The sequence below is a fragment of the Bombina bombina genome, chromosome 1 (genome assembly GCF_027579735.1).
Source record: "Bombina bombina isolate aBomBom1 chromosome 1, aBomBom1.pri, whole genome shotgun sequence".
NCBI lineage: Eukaryota > Metazoa > Chordata > Amphibia > Anura > Bombinatoridae > Bombina > Bombina bombina.
The window spans coordinates 179,749,753-179,769,001 of record NC_069499.1 but is presented as its reverse complement, the minus strand read 5'-3'; the positions used below and the strand labels follow the sequence as shown (position 1 = coordinate 179,769,001).

The 19,249-nt window shown below is 38.4% G+C and overlaps 1 protein-coding gene across 9 annotated transcripts in view; it reads right to left on the bottom strand.

Moving 5' to 3' along the window:
- Window positions 1–19,249, bottom strand: part of RALGAPA1 (Ral GTPase activating protein catalytic subunit alpha 1) — a 1,007,748-nt gene that overhangs the window by 599,498 nt on the left and 389,001 nt on the right. For all 9 annotated transcript variants that reach the window (XM_053697738.1, XM_053697739.1, XM_053697743.1 and 6 more), the window contains exons 12-15: window positions 18,263–18,406; window positions 18,015–18,163; window positions 6,878–7,007; window positions 5,592–5,829 (exon numbers count right to left, since the gene is read on the bottom strand). In XM_053697738.1, coding sequence (XP_053553713.1) covers window positions 5,592–5,829; window positions 6,878–7,007; window positions 18,015–18,163; window positions 18,263–18,406 — 661 coding nt within the window. The remainder of the gene's footprint in view (window positions 1–5,591; window positions 5,830–6,877; window positions 7,008–18,014; window positions 18,164–18,262; window positions 18,407–19,249) is intronic.

Sequence of the window (19,249 nt, the reverse complement as noted above, 5' to 3'; positions counted from 1 at the left end):
AAAGAAGATGTTTGACGGAAATCCTTAGTTGCTTGTAAGTAGAATTTTAAAGCACGAACCACATCAAGATTGTGTAACAGACGTTCCTTCTTAGATGAAGGATTAGGACACAAAGAAGGAACCACAATCTCTTGATTGATATTCTTATCAGAAACAACCTTAGGAAGAAACCCAGGTTTGGTACGTAAAACCACCTTATCTGCATGGAAAACAAGGTAAGGGTAATCACATTGTAAAGCAGATATAGCTCAGAAACTCTTTGAGCCGAAGAGATAGCTACTAAAAACAAAACTTTCCAAGATAGAAGCTTAATATCTATGGAATGCATAGGTTCAAATGGAACCCCTTGAAGAACTTTAAGAACTAAGTTAAGGCTCCATGGCGGAGCAATAGGTTTAAATACAGGCTTGATTCTGACCAAAGCCTGACTAAATGCCTTAACGTCTGGGACATCTGCCAGACGTTTGTGAAGTAGAATAGACAAAGCAGATATTTGACATTTAAGAGAACTAGCAGATAATCCCTTCTCCAAACCCTCTTGGAGAAAAGACAATATTCTAGGAATCCTAATCTTACTCCACGAGTAACCTTGAATTCACACCAATAAAGATATTTGCGCAAAATCTTATGATAAATCTTCCTGGTGACAGGCTTTCTAGTCTGAATCAGGGTATCAATGACTGATTCAGAGAAACCACGCTTTGATAAAATCATGCGTTCAATCTCCAAGCAGTCAGACGAAGAGAAATTAGATTTGGATGCGTGAACAGGCCTTGAATTAGAAGGTCCCTCCTCATTGGCAGAGTCCACTAGGTCTGCATACCAAGTCCTGCGTGGCCACGCAGGAGCTATCAGAATTACCGAAGCTCTCTTCTGCTTAATTCTGGCAACCAGACGTGGGAGGAGAGGAAACGGTGGAAATACATAAGCCAGATTGAAGGACCAAGGCACTGCTAGAGCATCTATCAGTACTGCCTTGGGATCCCGGGACCTGGACCCGTAACGAGGAAGTTTGGCATTCTGACGAGACGCCATCAGATCCAATTCTGGTGTGCCCCATAGCTGAATCAGCTGGGCGAATACCTCCGAATGGAGTTCCCACTCCCCCGGATGAATAGTCTGACGACTTAGAAAATCCGCCTCCCAGTTCTCTACTCCTGGGATGTGGATTGCTGAGAGATGGCAAGAGTATTCCTCTGCCCACCGGATTATTTTGGTTACCTCCATCATCGCTAAAGAACTCCTTGTTCCTCCCTGATGATTGATATAAGCTACAGTCGTGATGTTGTCCGACTGAAACCGGATGAATTCGGCCGCAGCAAGCTGAGGCCACGCCTGAAGCGCATTGAAAATCGCTCTTAGTTCTAAAATGTTTATCGGGAGTAGAGCTTCCTCCCGAGACCATAAGCCCTGTGCTTTCAGGGAGTTCCAGACTGCACCCCAGCCTAGCAGGCTGGCATCTGTCGTTACAATGAGCCACTCTGGCCTGCGGAAGCACATTCCCTGAGACAGGTGGTCCTGAGACAACCACCAGAGAAGAGAATCTCTGGTCTCCTGGTCCAGATGCAGTTGAGGAGATAAGTCTGCATAATCCCCATTCCACTGTTTGAGCATGCATAGTTGCAGTGGTCTGAGGTGTAGACGGGCAAAAGGAATTATGTCCATTGCCGCTATCATGAGTCCGATTACCTCCATACACTGAGCCACTGATGGCCGAGGAATGGAATGAAGAGCTCGGCAAGTGGATAAGAGTTTTAACTTTCTGACCTCTGTTAGAAATATTTTCATTTCTACCGAGTCTATCAGAGTCCCTAGGAAGGAAACTCTTGTAAGAGGGAAGAGAGAACTCTTTGTTATGTTCACCTTCCACCCTTGAGATGTCAGAAAAGCCAACACGATGTCTGTGTGAGACTTGGCTAGCTGGAAAGTCGACGCCTGAATTAAGATGTCGTCTAGATAAGGCGCCACTGCTATGCCCCGTGGTCGTAGAACTGCCAGAAGGGACCCTAGCACTTTTGTGAAAATTCTGGGAGCCGTGGCCAACCCGAAAGGAAGGGCCACAAACTGGTAATGCCTGTTTAGAAAGGCGAATCTGAGGAATTGATGATGATCTCTGTGAATAGGGATGTGTAGATACGCATCCTTTAAGTCCACGGTAGTCATATATTGACCCTCCTGGATCAGAGGTAGAATAGTCCGAATAGTCTCCATCTTGAATGATGGAACTTTGAGGAACTTGTTTAGAATTTTGAGATCCAAGATTGGTCTGAAGGTTCCCTCTTTCTTGGGAACCACAAACAGATTTGAATAAAACCCTAGCCCCTGTTCCTCCTTTGGGACTGGGCGAATCACCCCCATGGTATGTAGGTCTTCTACACAGTGTAAGAACGCCTCTCTCTTTGTCTGGTTTACAGACAATCGAGAAATGTGAAATCTCCCCCTTGGAAGGGAGCCCTTGAATTCCAGAAGATATCCCTGGGACACGATTTCTAAAGCCCAGGGATCCTGAACATCTCTCGCCCAAGCCTGAGCGAAGAGAGAGTCTGCCCCCTACTAGATCCGGTCCCAGATCGGGGGCTACCCCTTCATGCTGTCTTAGAGGCAGCTGCAGGCTTCTTGGCCTGTTTACCCTTGTTCCAAGCCTAGTTAGGTCTCCAGACTGACTTGGATTGGGCAAAATTCCCCTCTTGCTTTGTAGCAGAGGAAGCTGAAGCGGGACCACTCTTAAAGTTCCGAAAGGAACGAAAATTATTTTGTTTGGCTCTCATCTTATTTGATGTATCCTGAGGGAGGGCATGACCTTTCCCTCCAATGATGTCTGAAATAATCTCCTTCAGTTCAGGCCCGAATAGGGTCTTACCTTTGAAAGGAATGTTCAAAAGTTTAGATTTAGATGACACATCAGCAGACCAGGACTTAAGCCATAACGCCCTGCGTGCTAAAATGGAAAAACCTGTATTCTTTGCCGCTAATTTAGCCAGTTGAAAAGCGGCATCAGTAATAAAAGAATTAGCCAACTTAAGTGCCTTAATTCTGTCCATAATTTCCTCTAATGGAGTCTCCATTTGAAGAGCCTCTTCTAGAGCCTCAAACCAGAAAGCAGCTGCAGTCGTTACAGGAACAATGCACGTAATAGGTTGGAGAGAAAAACTTTGATGAACAAAAATTTTCTTCAGGAGACCCTCTAATTTTTTATCCATAGGATCTTTGAAAGCACAACTGCCCTCGATAGGTATAGTTGTACGCTTAGACAGAGTAGAAATAGCTCTCTCCACCTTAGGAACTGTCTGCTATGAGTTCCTTATGGTATCAGATATGGGAAACATTTTCTTAAAAACAGGAAGGGGAGTGAACGTAATACCTGGTCTATCCCACTCCTTAGCAATAATATTCACAATCCTCTTAGAGACTGGAAAAACATCAGTGTAAACAGGGACCTCTAATAAGTATCTATCCATTTTACACAATTTCTCTGGGACCACTATAGGGTCACAATCATCTAGAGTTGCTAATACCTCCCTAAGCAATGAGCGGAAGTGTTCAAGCTTAAATTTAAAGGCCGTCATATCAGAATCTGTCTGAGGAAGCTTCTTTCCTGAATCAGAAATTTCTCCCTCAGATAACAAATCCCCCGCCCCTTCAGAGCATTGTGAGGGCATATCAGAAACGGCTACTAAAGCGTGAGATGGCTCAGCATTTTTCCTTAACCCAGAGCTGTCCCGCTTTCCTTGTAAACCAGGCAGTTTAGATAAAACCTCAGTGAGGGTTGTATTCATAACTGTGGCCATGTCTTGTAAAGTAAATGAATGTAACGCACTAGAGGTACTTGGCGTCACATGTGCTGGCGTTACTGGTTGTGACATTTGGGGAGAGCTAGATGGCGAACCCTCATTTACATCTGACTGAGAATTATCTATTGCTCTATTTTTAAGTGCTAATATATGTTCTTTATAATTTATAGAGACATATCAGTATATTTGGGACACATTCTAAGAGGGGGTTCCACAATGGCTTCCAAACATATTGAACAAGGATTTTCCTTGGTGTCAGACATGTTAAACAGGCTAGTAATGTAACAAGCAAGCTTGGAAAACACTGTAATCAAAGTAAATAACACTTAGAAATAAAACGGTACTGTGCCTTTAAGAGAAAAAAAGCTGCACAAGTTCTTCAAAACAGTGTAAAAAAGCAGTAAACTTAACAAAATTTTTACAGTAGTATCTTACCGCCTTAGTAACTTTGCAGAACTATGCAAATAAACAATTAACCCCTTAATGGCAAAACCAGATTGAAAAAAACGTCAAAACCGGTAAAAAAGACTTTCAGTACCTTGCCGCAGCTCTGCTGTGGCGCCTACCTGCCCTTCAGAACGATTTGTGGGGGAAAAAACTCCTTTACAGCCCTCAAACACAGCAGGAACCTCTAGAAAAGCAGTTGGATGACTCTTAAGGAAAAGAAACTGCGCAACTGAGGCGCGAAAATAGGCCCCTCCCACCTCACTCGATGTTTTGAGGCTTATTAGAAAAACACCTGAGTGTCTTTTAATTAATTATGAGGGTTAAAAAACCCTAACACAAGCCACAATGACCCCTTCAGTCCCTTTAAAAAAAACGTTATAATTGCATCACTTACTGAACAAACAAAAAACGTTTTTTCCTAACAGTGTCACCAGTAACAAATGAGCCCTTCAAGCAAGCTGAGTAAATAGTACACACCGGCACCATTTAAAATAACAAACTTTTGCTTGAGAAATAAAAAACTATCATTTTTGTCACCACACTCGCTCTGCACTTCCTAGTTACTTAGAGTAGGCAAAGAGAATGACTGGGGGTGGAGCTAAGGGGGGAGCTATATAGGCAGCTCTGCTGTGGGTGCTCTCTGTGCACGACTGTGTGAGTGAAAAAGGAGCGTGTGAGACAGTGTGTGAGAGACTGTGTGTGTGTGAGTGAGAAAAAGTATGAGAGTGTGTGTGTGTGAGAGAGAGAATATCTGTGTGTGTATTAGAATGAGTTTACGTGTGAAAGAATTTGTGCAAATGTGAGTGTGTGTGACAAAGTGAGAAAGTGTGTGTGAGAGAGTGTGTGAAAGAGTGTGTGAGAGAGAGTGTGTGTGAGACACAGAGAGAGTTTGTGTGTTTGCGAGAGAAAATATTTGTTAGTATGAGAGAGTGAGTGTCTGTGTGTGTGTGTGAAAGTCTATGTGCAAGTTATTGTATGTGTGGTATTACCTTTACAACATTTTCAAGTTTGACTAAAAATCAAGAATAAAATGCTGCACACAATTTGAGCATTCTGCTAAAAAAACAGAGGGAACAGTGAAAATGAATATTGCTATGTTATATGCAAAATAGAAAACTCCAATTGTAAGTTTAAAAAAATATCTTGCTGCGACAATTTCAAGTCATTTTGAAACAGATCATTCAGAAAAAAAAGGTCCTGGAATTACTCTAATCTCATTACTTTTTTGTAGACACAAATACAATTCTTACTAAATTTAATAGATATTTTGGTGGCAGAATATATAAATAAACAGCTGTTGTCAAACGAATGTAATCTGCAAAACATATTTCACATTTAATACACAAATTTGACCTTTGCCCTTGTGCTTCTTCTGTTTCTGTTCGCTTAGTTTGTCCAAAGGCAGTTCATTCAGGTCAAGGTGGTATACATTTTTTGCAAGCACTTTAGTAAGAGTTTCCATGGTGTGAGCCCACTCAGTGGCTTGCTCTTCCCAATATGTCAATAAGGACATTACTGACAGTAACTCATCCCATAACTCTCGAGACACACTAACATGAAGGCTTGACTTGATCCAGGCTACAATCAGTGTCTGAGGATTAGAACAAAGATATATTATACACAGCGGCAAAAAAAACCAGCAGCCTGTAAATCTTTTTTTATATTCCATAAATAGGCACACAAATATGTAATACATTGTATACCTGAAAAAAATCTGATAATACAAACAAGCTTACGTTTCACAATGATTCAAAGGTACATAATACAAACAAGTTACGTTAAGGGCTAGTGATCATGACGACTGATAAACGCTAGAAAATAACAGATGTACAGGTGACACCTTTAGTAGCGAACTAATAGCAGATACAATTGCAAGTTTTAAGCACACTGAAGTACCGTGTCAAGCGCTCCCTACCCCCCAGTGCCCTACTTGCAATTGTATGCACTATTAGTTGGCTATTAAAAAGCTATCTGTATATCACATTTGTTATTTTCTTACAAAAAGGTTCTGCCCTTTATCTGCATTATTATGTCAAACTTTTTACACTTAGAACCAGATGCTTAAACTACATGCAAGAACAAAAATACAAATACAACAGGGTGGAATGCGGCGCAGAAGCACCACAAAGTACAAATTAATTTTAAAAAAAAAACATCATTTACAAGCCTCATTAAAATAAACAAAAAGTTTAACATCACCTTAAAGGGACATGAAACCTGCAATTTTTCTTTCATGATTCAAATGGATCATACATTTGTGAATAACTTTACAAATTACTTCTATTATTAATTTTGTTGTATTCTCTTGGAATCCTTTCCTGAAGAAGCAGCAGCAATGCACTACTAGGATCTATATGTGCAGCCACAAATTAGCAGCTACTTCCCAGCTCCAAAGTCTACCTATGTATGGATTCCAACAAAAGATAAGAGAATGAAGCAAATTAGATCGGAATCATGAAAGAAATGTTTTGGATTTTATATCCCTTTAAGTACAGAAACTTAATCAGTACATACTGTACCATAGGATTACACAATTATTGTCAAATTTGACTTCAATCTATTTCTTTCCGAACCACTGCATTCCTGTTTTGTAGCCAAATAAACATGCACAACCATGTAAGAAACAACTATGGACCTGCCTGAAATAATGGTCCCGCTAGACGTCCAGCTAAGATTTGATTTTTTCTGCCTTGATACTGAAACACAACCTGTGGTGATATCTTCAGAACAGACTCCGTGACTCTAAGCATCACAAGTAACAGCTGCATCCTGCATTAAAAGATGATTTTCTTCAGACACTTTACATACAAAACACATAGTATATATGGACAGTAGAAACATTTTCAGAATTACAAAAAAATGCAAATCAACCAAGGTGGAGAAGAAATTGCAGCAAGATTCCATTTCATGTTTCCATGTTTCATTATTATTATTATTTTTTTATTTTTTTTTTTGGAAGGAAATGTTAAAGTTTATGAAACTAATTTTACAGATAACTGAAAGTACCTTTTATTATTATTATCAGGTATTTGTGGAGCGCCAACAGATTCCGCAGCGCTGAATTTTTATTCGTTAATTCCATTTCTGTGCTTAAAGTGGCAGTAAACATAAGAATAGAAAACCTTTTACATTTCACAATATAAATACATTACTTACATAGTATTTTCACTATATGTGTTTTATTAATTATATATGTTTACCAACTTCTTGCTCTAATTATCAGCAAAAGGTTCAGCCCATGAGAAGGCTGAAACCTGTATCTTAAACTCATTCCCCAGCACATTCATGATTTTAGCTGTCTGCTTCCACTGGCAGACAAGCCATGCATGCTCTTGAGGTGCAATAAGCTTTCTAAAAACAAACAAACTGCACAATACAGGAAAGGCTGTAGTGGCTAATCAAAGGTAAAATGTGTTAATTAATGTTGAAATGCAAATTATGACATATGTATAGCATATATTACTTACATAAGGACGTATGTTGTATTCTTCTCCCTTTAAATATTTGTTGTGCTAATGAAAATGTTTTTCTGTCCTCCCAAAATGAAAAAGCCAACAAGAAATTTGGACGTCTGTGTGTATGTATATATATATATATATACATACACACACACACATATATATATATATATATATATATATATATATATATATATATATATATATATATATATATACATACACACATATATATATACACATACACACACACATTCTGCTTGAGGTCAGAAGAATGCCTAGTGTGTACAACAGAGCAGCCCTTAATCCTGTTCTTCTTGGAATGTGAAGAAATCAATTAATTGTATTATGTGACCCACCGAATAAGATAATTATCACGATTTGAGGGGAAAGAAACAAACCAATAAAAATAATAAGATTCAGAAAACAAGGTGTGCAAGAACTTTCATGGAAATGGTCTCTGATACAGAAGGCTGCATGGGCGTATTTAGGTTTTGTGCTGCCCTAGGCACTCAAAATTCTGCTGCCACCCCACCCCAGGTTTAAGGCCTTTTTTTAGACATAATATTTTTGGGGCAGGGTGTAAAAAACTAAAGAAAATAATGTCTTTTTAAGTAGATGTTCATCAGGGCTTGTATTCACTCTGGTCACACACACACACAAACACATATATATATATTAAGACATTATTTTGCAAGTCAGATGATTAAAGTGTTTATATCAGAAAAAAATATCCTTCACTGTATGATAGTTTGTCAGTAGGTAGTTGTTTAACCTTAAACATCTTCTTTGGTGATTGACAGTTATTTAAGCAAAATATCTGCTTGGATAAATATGTAATGAATATACAAACTGGCCTTTAAAAGTACTTTAAAAATACAACAGTAATTATGATAGGTTTAGGAATTGTATCCTAGGGGATAAAGTCACATGATACAATCATAATAAAGTATATACTTGTATTGTTTCTGAATGTATTAAATGCATACAACATATTTTCGGTTTTAAGTCACATAGTTGTATAGATTCAGCAATAAATACTTATTCTTTGCATGTATGACAGATAGACAAACAGTAAATGTACAAGTATTTAGTGACTAATCCGTTTAAGTATTTTAATGCCTAATGAAGATGTATTGAAGGGAGAAAGGCATATGCTGTTTCATAGTGCTCACGGTGTAGTGCACACTGCACTGTGTAGTCTGTTTGAGTCTCAATCACGCGGTGGAGCCAGGAAGAATACTGCATTCCCTCTCAGTCCAGGCCAGGCCAGGATGCGCAAGTGAGCTCTGCCTCCACTGTCACCACGACATGCGCATCCACATACAATCCCATAGGATAGCAATAGCTGGGCCAGCCATTTAAGTCATTTGTAACTGGTTGATTTAGCCACCCGGCACTGAGTTCAGTAGAGTGGCCCTAGGGACTCAAAATTCTGCCTCCCTAGGCACCGGCCTCGTTGGCCTATGCCTTAAAACGCCCCTGGAAGGCTGGGAAAGCCTGCATCACTAGAAGACCTGTCCCAAAATGCATTTCTCTTGCTTGACCCTCTGAGCGTCTAATGGGTCAACAGCACATTTAATGAAAATGAGTAACAAATAAATTGACAAGCCACTGTTAAAACTTGCTTTCCAGTTCTGAAAAAACTGCAGCAAAAAAATGGTTGAGGACTAGTTCTAGATGAGCCTTTTAATTTTTCCAATGTATTGCTGTCCTAAAATCTACAGCTTTCAAACATGGTGGATTTCTTCATGGGAGGAACTTTTATCTTTGCTTTGTGATCTTTGCCACTAAATTAGTGCATTGCCTCTTAATATTGTCTGCAACCTGTGCTGCATCTTCCTACAAGAAAAAGCAGATAAATCCGAAACTCTTCTAGCAGAAGAGATATAAAAAAAGGAACAAAACTTCTGTGCATCAACTCAACTCTTATAAGAGATGAGCGTGCCAAAACCGACATGCACGTAGCAGAGGGCATACATGCAGTAACCTAACATGAGTTACCCCGAAAGCCAAAGCGCGAGAAAGAACTAATACCACAGAGCGTGTGCAAAAAAACCTGAGGGCTCATGAGCGCTAACCCGATATGCACAGACTCGGAAGGCTGATGTGTTGTAAAAGAAAATCAAAGTGCCATGTTACATAACACTGCATTCAAATTAATGCCACTGATCCCTTTTACTGCGGGCTTGGCCTGATATGACCCAGTGAGGCTTACACAAATAAATTTCAATAGCGTGGCATGCAGACAATTTCTTACCGGGTTAACACCTTCATTTGCCAAACGTCAATCAGACTTGTTCCTTTAGCATAGCACAGCAGCCTTCGCCTTTACTTTTTCTATCTATTGATGCTTTCCCTCCTAACTATACTATATCGCCATATCCACTGGGAGAGTACTCACTCAAGCATGCTTTTGATAGTCCAATTTTGTCGCTCAAAAATCATCTACATTGATTGGTTGAAATTGATGTCCCTCAAGATCCAATCCTGTAGCACTTTTCAAGTACGACCATCAGACTGTTTAATGACCCAGTGTTGAGATCCCGTAATTTGATCACATCGGCCGAGATCTACCAGCAGCGCCTTCGGGATCTACTGGTAGATCTCAATCTACCTATTGGGCACCCCTGTTCTAGGGTATCTGAGATCCTCTTGAGGTTGCTGAGATCTGGCACAATAACACAGTATCTTCTGATTCAGGCAAGAAGCCATGAAGTATATTTCTGACAAAGCATAATGCTTCTCTGTGGATCATTTATGCATGTTCATACTAGCCAGTTGACAGTGAAGGTGTAATGTGCTTGCCTATCAGCACCATCATCAACCGTGCTTAACTCAGCTGCAGATGACTGCTTTCAGTAAACAAGCTCATTTGAATGCAAGCACATGTCAAGGATCTTACAAGGAGCAGCACACTGTAGACCACGGAATTGGCAGATAAATCTACATTTCACCTGGGAGGCCTGTGACACCTCCACACTGGGAGAAGATTTCTTACTGCCTGGATGAACACTTGTTATCCCCTTAGTCCATCATAGGCACTCTGAGAAGGAACTCAGTTAAAGAGCCCCTATCAACAACATGTAGACCATTACTTCAGAATTCACCTCATTCCCTCTTGGAGGCAAAAATTTGACTGGCGATTCTGAGAAGGTAGGAGGGATTAAAGTTCAGGTTATGCTATGTGAGGCTTACAGGTGGTCTACCTTATATCTGAATATCCTATGCTACTATTGTATATAGGTTTAAGAGGTTCAAATGTGGCCTTGTGTAAATTAAAGGATTTATAATAGGCATGATCATTGAAAATCGTTTACTGGATTTTCTCCTGGCTACCTTGCTGTCAATATGGAAATATCTAAATATTCCTACGTATTATTTGAAATCTGTACTGTACTGAAATGTTATTTATCACTAAAAAAAAAGGTCAGGTGTGTTAGGGTGTTTTTGTCTACTTCTAGTGGACTGGTGTATAATCCCACATGTGATGCCTTGTGGACTCTCTCACCATCTTATGAAGGAAACCTGTTATCTTCCACTACTAATACAATTATTTATGAAACATTTAGGATGTGGGAAAGGGTATTAATTAACTATCCACATATTTCATCCAGCTTTTCTCCTCAACACCATTAATAGATAATGCACATTTCCCATCTAGTATGGCCTATATTGGTAAGGAGCTTAACCAGAGACAAACAACCTTCTTTGGCCTTTGACCGCATATGAAAATGATGAACTGTCTGCAAATTCTTGAGGCATTCTCTTTCAATTATATATCTGCTATTACAACAAACAAGACCAGAATATTTTCTTCAATACTTTGAAAGCTTGATCGTTCTTTGATGTCTTGTAAACTGCTAGGAATTAATTATAAAACAATTCACTACTGGTCTTTAAACTCCTAGCCACCTTAGAAAGATCTATCCTTCCCATAGAGTAAACATTTTGAAGATGTAAAAAAAGAGTTAGGAACATAGTTGGTGGAGTTGTATGAAATTGCATACTTGTTAGGAGGTAGTTGCATCAGAGACTTCTAAAAAATTTAGCATGATTATACAGGTTGGTCCATGTAGTATCTGGTTAATTTATAAATCTCCAAAATCACTATCTGTTGCCCAGAGGAAACTATCTAATATTATTGGCAATTGGGCAAAATTTACTCCAATTTCAAGGTAGAAATCACCTAAGGTACCAAAAGTGGCCACATGGATTGATGCATGTGCTGCTATCATGAAATTGGAAGAATTCCACTTTAACACGAATGTAAAAATTTATATTGTGTAACTTTATTTAAATTCCCTAACTAATCAAATAAATCATATGAGTAAAATAGTTATGTGTGAATTCATACACTGGGTTAATGAGAGTCTAGCTGGCCCTGCTAACCTATATTTGTAACACATGATGTGACTATTAATATACCTATGTTTTATGGATAATGCCATAGTTAGTATAAATAGATCAGCTAACATATGCTGACCAATTCTAGGGCTTAAAAGAGCTGACATCTATAAAGCTCTCTTAAAGGGACAGTAAACACCTTGTAATTACAAGACATTTCTGATGTGTTGCTGTAGAACAACATATCAGACAAATCTAAATATATTTTAACAAATTAAACTCCAGCCTCCATTTGCCTTTTTGGAGGAGCCAATCTGGGCTTTAGTCTGCAGACAACAAGGCTAGCCACAGTCATAATGTTAGAATAAAGTACATTATTTTGTAGTTATCAGTTATGATAATTAGAATATCCTCAATTTTCTGAGCTAAATTGCATAATTTATTATCAGGTATTTGTAGAGCGCCAACAGATTCCGCAGACGGTTTACAAAATAACATTTATAGGGATCAAATGGGTAGAGGGCCCTGCCGAGAGTTACACTGGTGTAGTCGGCACTTATGAAGGCGATCTACAAACAGCTGGGCTCATAGGCTTACATTCTAAGGGATGTAAAGTAACATAACTAGGAAAATACAAACAGAAGAAAAAGAAGTTATAATTATTTATTTAAAATAGGTTCTATTCAACCATGTGTATTTGGAGAACAATGGAGAAGAATGAGAAGCAGTAATTAGAGTTCCTACATCCGATTGCCTGTGGTTCTGCATATATATGTGAGAATCTGGATACATGTGTATACAGGAGTGAGAATGTAAGGGCCACTATATGTGTTGCAGATTAGGAGAGGTAGAATAGTTAAACAGTACTTTAGAAAAACATGGCAAATATAATAAAGGTGCATTGTGTATTTAAGATAAACATAGAAACAACAGAGATGAAAAGTTCTGACATTTTCACATTATACCATGGCATCTCATTAAATCTCAACATCTCAATCTTTTACATACATAAAAACATTCAATTAGATTTTAGATTAGTTTTTGATGATTGTGCTAGTTTAATTCTGCAATATTTGTTTAATTATTTCACAAAGTATCTTTTTAAATCCTAGGACTTTAACAAATTTGTATTTATTTCAGCAATTTACATGATAGCCGTGCTCTCCCCAGGACCTATTTAAGGAGCACACCACCTAGCAGATTTTACTGACCAACAGGCTAAATTCCAGCCACTATTAAGCTAAAATTAGCCAATATTAAATTTTTTCAATCTTTTTGGACAAATTATCTTTGAATTAATTTATGCGTAATTATGCAATTAATTAGTGCTTTGGATAGCTTAAAGGGACATAAAACCCCCAAATTTTATTTCATTAATTAAATAGAACATACAATTTTACCACAGCACTTTTCCATTTTCTGTCCGTTTGGGACCAAGGCTATTTTTACATTTCTGCGGTGTTTGTGTTTAGCTGTAATTTTCCTCTTACTCATTTACTGTACCCACACATATTATATACTGTTTTTCTCGCCATTAAATGGACTTTCTAAACATACCATTATTTTCATCATATCTTATAATTTACTATAAAAAAAAATATAAAATATGAGGAAAAAATGGAAAAAAACACACTTTTTCTAACTTTGACCCCCAAAATCTGTTACACATCTACAACCACCAAAAAACACCCATGCTAAATAGTTACATTGGGACACTGATATCTTTCAGGAATCCCTGACATGCATATATTTTTTTTTAGAAGACATCCCAAAGTATTGATCTAGGCCCATTTTGGTATATTTCATGCCACCATTTCACTACCAAATGCGATCAAATAAAAAAATTTGTTCACTTTTTCACAAATTGTTTCACAAACTTTAGGTTTCTCACTGAAATTATTTACAAACAACTTGTGCAATTATGGCACAAATGGTTGTAAATTATTCTCTGGGATCCCCTTTGTTCAGAAATTGCAGACATATATGGCTTTGGCATTACTTTTTGGTATTTAGAAGGCCGCAAAATGCCACTGCGCACCACACATGTATTATGCCCAGCATTGAAGGGGTTAATTAGGAAGCTTGTAGGGAGCTTTTAGGGTTAATTTTAGCTTTAGTATAATGTAGTAGACAACCCAAAGTATTGATCTAGGCCCATTTTGGTATATTTCAGGCCACCATTTCACCGCTAAATGCTAACAAATAAAAATAAAGCGTTACATTTTTCACAATTTTAGGTTTCTCACTGAAATTATTTACAAACAGCTTGTGCAATTATGGCATAAATGGTTGTAAAAGCTTCTCTGGGATCCCCTTTGTTCAGAAATAGCAGATATATATGGCTTTGGCTTTGCTTTTTGGTAATTAGAAGGCAGCTAAATGCCGTTGCGCACCACACGTGTATAATGCCCAGCATTGAAGGGGTTAATTAGGGAGCTTGTAGGGAGCTTGCAGGGTTAATTTTAGCTTTAGTGTAGGTATCAACCTCCCACATGACACATCACACCCCCTGATCCCTCCCAAACAGCTCTCTTCCCTCCCCCACCCCACAATTGTCCCCGCCATCTTAAGTACTGGCAGTAAGTCTGCCAGTACTAAAATAAGAGTTTTTTTGGGGATTTAAAAAAAAAAAAAAAAAAAGATAATTCTGCTCTGTAGGATCCCCCCCTTAGCCCCCAACTTCCCTGATCCCCCCCCCAAACAGCTCTCTAACCCCCCTCTTGGCCTTATTATGCGCCATATTGGGTACTGGCAGACAGTTTGAAATCAAATATGTTTTTAAGAACATTTTATTATTATGTTATTTTAAAAATATTATTTTCTGTAGTGTAGCTGCCCCCCCCTCAACCCCCAACCTCCCACCTTACAGTGTTTCATAGTGTAGGGTTCCCACCCACGCACGCGCACTCGATCCCGCCCCCCTTCCCCACCGATGTGCGCCCACCCGCCTCCCACGATCAGCTCCCACCCACCAACGAACAGGGCCATTGATGGCTGATGCAGAGAGGGCCACAGGGTGGCTCTCTCTTCATCGGACGGCTTAAAATTTTTATAGCAGGATGCCTCAATATCGAGGCATCACTGCTATAACATGAAAGCAGTTGGAAGTGATCAGGATCGCTTCCACTGCTTTCAAAGACGAACAACGTACGGGGTACGTCCTTGGTCATTAACTGCATTTTTTTGAAGGACGTACCCCATACGTCGTTGGTCGTTAAGGGGTTAAACAATTTTCTAATTTACTTCTATGATCGAATTATGTCTGCAGCACTATATGGCAGCAGTTTTCAACAATGTTATACATTAGCAAGAGCACTAGATGGCAGCACTATTCCCTGTCATGTAGTGCCTCAGGCATGTGCACGCTACTTACCTAGGTATCTCTTCAACAAAGAATAACACGAGAACAAAGCAAATTTGATAATAGAAGTAAATTAGAAACTTTTTTTTAAATTGTATTCTTTATCAGAATAATAAAATAATTTTTTGGGGTTTCATGTCCCTTTAAGTAACATTTACAGAAAACAGAAAATGTTATAATATTGCAAAGTATTCCTATGCCCCCACCCGGCTTCTTCATAATGTCTCCCAGCTGACCGAATTTTCTGTGGTGAAGACTGGATTGTATTGAGATATATATATATATATATATATATATATATATATATATATATAGATAGATAGATAGATAGATAGATAGATAGATAGATAGATAGATAGATAGATAGTGAGAGAGAGATATCTAAAAATGTTTATATATTTTTATTGAGGAGTAGTATATAATAGACAAAATATTGACACAACAGAGAATATTTTCAGCAATGGTACAGATATTGTATTACAGAAAAGTAACTTTTCCCTAGTAACAATAGCTTAGACCACTCTTGGGTCCTTAATTACATAAGACATTGAATATATAAGGATGGTATAATAATGGAAGGGTCTTGTGCTATCTTTATTTGCTTTACCTGCAGGAAAGCTGAAGGATTGTGTGCCCCCTCCTCAGGTTTGTTATAGTTCTCTTTGGAGAGACCGGCAGGGTTAATACTAGTGGATCGGGAACGTATCTGCTTTTCAGCCACAGCCTCCCAGAAGCCCCCTCCTGCAGCGCTGATCCTAGTGATAGGTGTCCTCCCATCTGTTTGGATTTACTTTTACTTAGTGAGCCAATACTCTCTTTATTGATGTACCTTGTGCCTGAAGTGCTTTTACCTTTTGCGATCTATTCTGGGGTCCTGTGTGTGATCTTCAATGGCGCTCCTCCTCGCAGATCTTTATTCCAGAGGTGAGATTCATCCCGCTGGTATTCTGTGGCGGGTTTGTTAGATTACAGTGTTTCATCAAAGGGATCAGTTGTCGTAATCTTAGTAAAGCAAAAGCTCATTAGGAAGTCAAACAGAGCTCTCTCTATAAGTTTTCGGAAGGTTTCTTCAAAGTTGGCCATGTGGTTTAAACCAACTTGTGTTTCTGCTTCCCAGACTGTTTCGTCACAGATCTTTAACTGAAATAAAATATATTTATTTTCCTTTGTGTCCCTTTTAATTGAGGTAAAAATTTGGATGAAGTTTGTGCAAGCTTGTCAGAGCATTCAAAAAAGCCAAAAAAACCTCGGCGTATCGAGGGGTGTAGTGCTGCCTACCGTGAGACGCCGCCCTAGGCCTCACGGTGTCTTATCTGTTGTCAAAAATATAGCGTGATTCAGATTAAATGGAGCGCCACTGTGTAAAGTGTCACGTTAGAGATCAAATTAAGTATAACTGCTGTGTAGTTTCTTCCATTAACTGAGGTTAGTTAGAGAAACTGCCAGAGCTTTAGGAGAGTGCAACCTATCCAGATCGCTAAGACACGCCCCTGTATTGATATATTTTATTACTGTACAGCATACGAGTTTCATCGGTTAAATACTTCAAATAATCAATGACACATAGTTCTTATCCTTTTATTTCCACTTTAGAATTTATTTTCTAAATGTAGCCACCAATCAGCAAGCGCTTCCCAGGTGTTGAACCAAAAATGGGCCAGCTCCAAAGCTTTACATTCAAATAAAGATACCACAATAACGACGAAAAATTGATAATAGGAGTAAGTTAGAAAGCTGCTTAAAATTGCATGCTCTGTCTGAATCATAAAAGCTTAATTTTGGATTATTACTTTAACCCTTTGAGTGCTAAGCACTTTCCCACCTGTGTGCTAAGTTGTTTTAAAATTTATTTTTAAAAATATATTTTTTTTACCTTTTTTTTTCCTCAGATCCTCAAGACTTACACTGTTGGAAAGGTTAGGTGATTACCTTTCCAGCAGTGGGTCTTGGGGGTCTGTAGCTGCTTAGATGCCTGAGATACAGGCTTCTAAGCAGCATGCCCCCTGCTCCTATACTTAACATTGTGAATGTTAAATAAAGTTGTGCGGTGACGTCACCACGCATAACGTGAAGCCCCGGCGGGTGGGAGCCCCCAGATCTCCCTCAATGTGCGAGAGTGCTAGCGACGGCTCTGAGCCGTCGTTAGCACCAGAGTGGAAAACTCTGTGACGGCTCAGAGCCGTCGTTAGCACTCAAGGGGTTAAATCTAGAGCACAATAGAATAACATTGTAGAAAGAGAGGTATCAGGATCTAGTTTATCGTAATATGTCAGAAACCAAATACCCTTCCGTTATAGATTTTTGTTTTAACAACACAGAAACACAGATCCAAAGGTCTATAGCACATTTTGAATTCTACTTGATAAAATACCAAACATATTTTCAAGTGTAATGCCACAGTTTAATTTCTATACACAAGGTCTAACGCAAAGTTTATTTATTTACTTCATTCCACTCATTTGAACTAAGAGAACATGGTGAGATCATGGTCCAAATATGCATAACTAATTGTAGAACACTGGTAATTATTTTTTGCATAACTGCTTAAACTGACATAAAACTTCAGCTGAGCAAGAAGTTGGGGGGGAAAAACATATTAAGAAAGCTTACCATGTCTTTTTATCCATGGAGACTTGTACCACCATGTATCTATAAATATTGAGAACTCTCTTGCACATATCTGTGTGCTCATTCAACAAGATTTTATTCTCATTAGCAGGCTCGAGCAAAATGATGTTTGCTGCATTGACAATGAAAACCTGTTGTAAACAAATAGGTCATAAGTCAAACAAATGGTCTAGATTTATAAATTTGGGAAACTAAATTGCAACACAGAAGAGTTAAAATGATAGTAGTACCTGGTAAACGGACTGAGCCCCTGCTTTAACGTTCCTATCGAAAGCCTCGGATTCTGACAAGTGGTTAGTAGCTTCTTGAAGAGTTTTGGAACCGCTGGAAGTTCGTGCTTGACCGCCAGAATTTGAAATTTTCTCCAGTGATTGCTATAAAAAAACAAAACTTAAACCAAACGTTGAACAGAACATTTCAGCAGTTATGTCAGTTGGTTAAATATGATTATAAGAAAGCAACTGGATAAAAGTAACCAGTAATAATGACACTCTTTAAAAAAAATTATATAATTTCACACAATGAATGAGGCAAGTCTGGATTAGATTACATTAGCTTAAACATAACAGAGTAAATCAGTTACATCTTATCCTTACTGTATCAAAAACAAAAAAAAGATTTTAATTTTTTTCACCATAAGCAACTATTACAATACAAACTGTTCACACAGTTTACTCTTGAAAAACAGATAACATCCTAACCCGCCTATAGCCAGAAGATTTTTTCTCCATATTTCTGGTACTATTTTATCCTTCAGTTTGATCCCTTATCTTCGCTCTGCTCATCTATTGGAGTAATTGTTCATAAAGGAGAGAGAGAGATATCTGACCACATCAACTCTTAAAGGTACATTAAACACAGAATAAATGCTAGATAGAATGATGCATTCAAAGAAAAGATTAGTCTGAGAACAACATGTAAATGTGTGTTTTAAAGTTTAATTAGCTGTTTAAATATTGACAAAATAAGTGTAATGTTTTAGTGTCTATAAAACAATGGGAGATGCCATATTATAACTTAGGTTACCTTCTCTGCTGTGGTCAATAAGGGACAGTTATAAATAGATCACTAGAGTGTGCAGCCAATGGCTGTGTGGAATATAACAGTGTTCTGCACTTCCATTTCTAACAGGAACTAAAAAACTCACAATTTCAGAATGGAATTACAGGAAAAGGGGACAAAATAAATAAGTATAGTGCAGTTTTATTTGTATATGC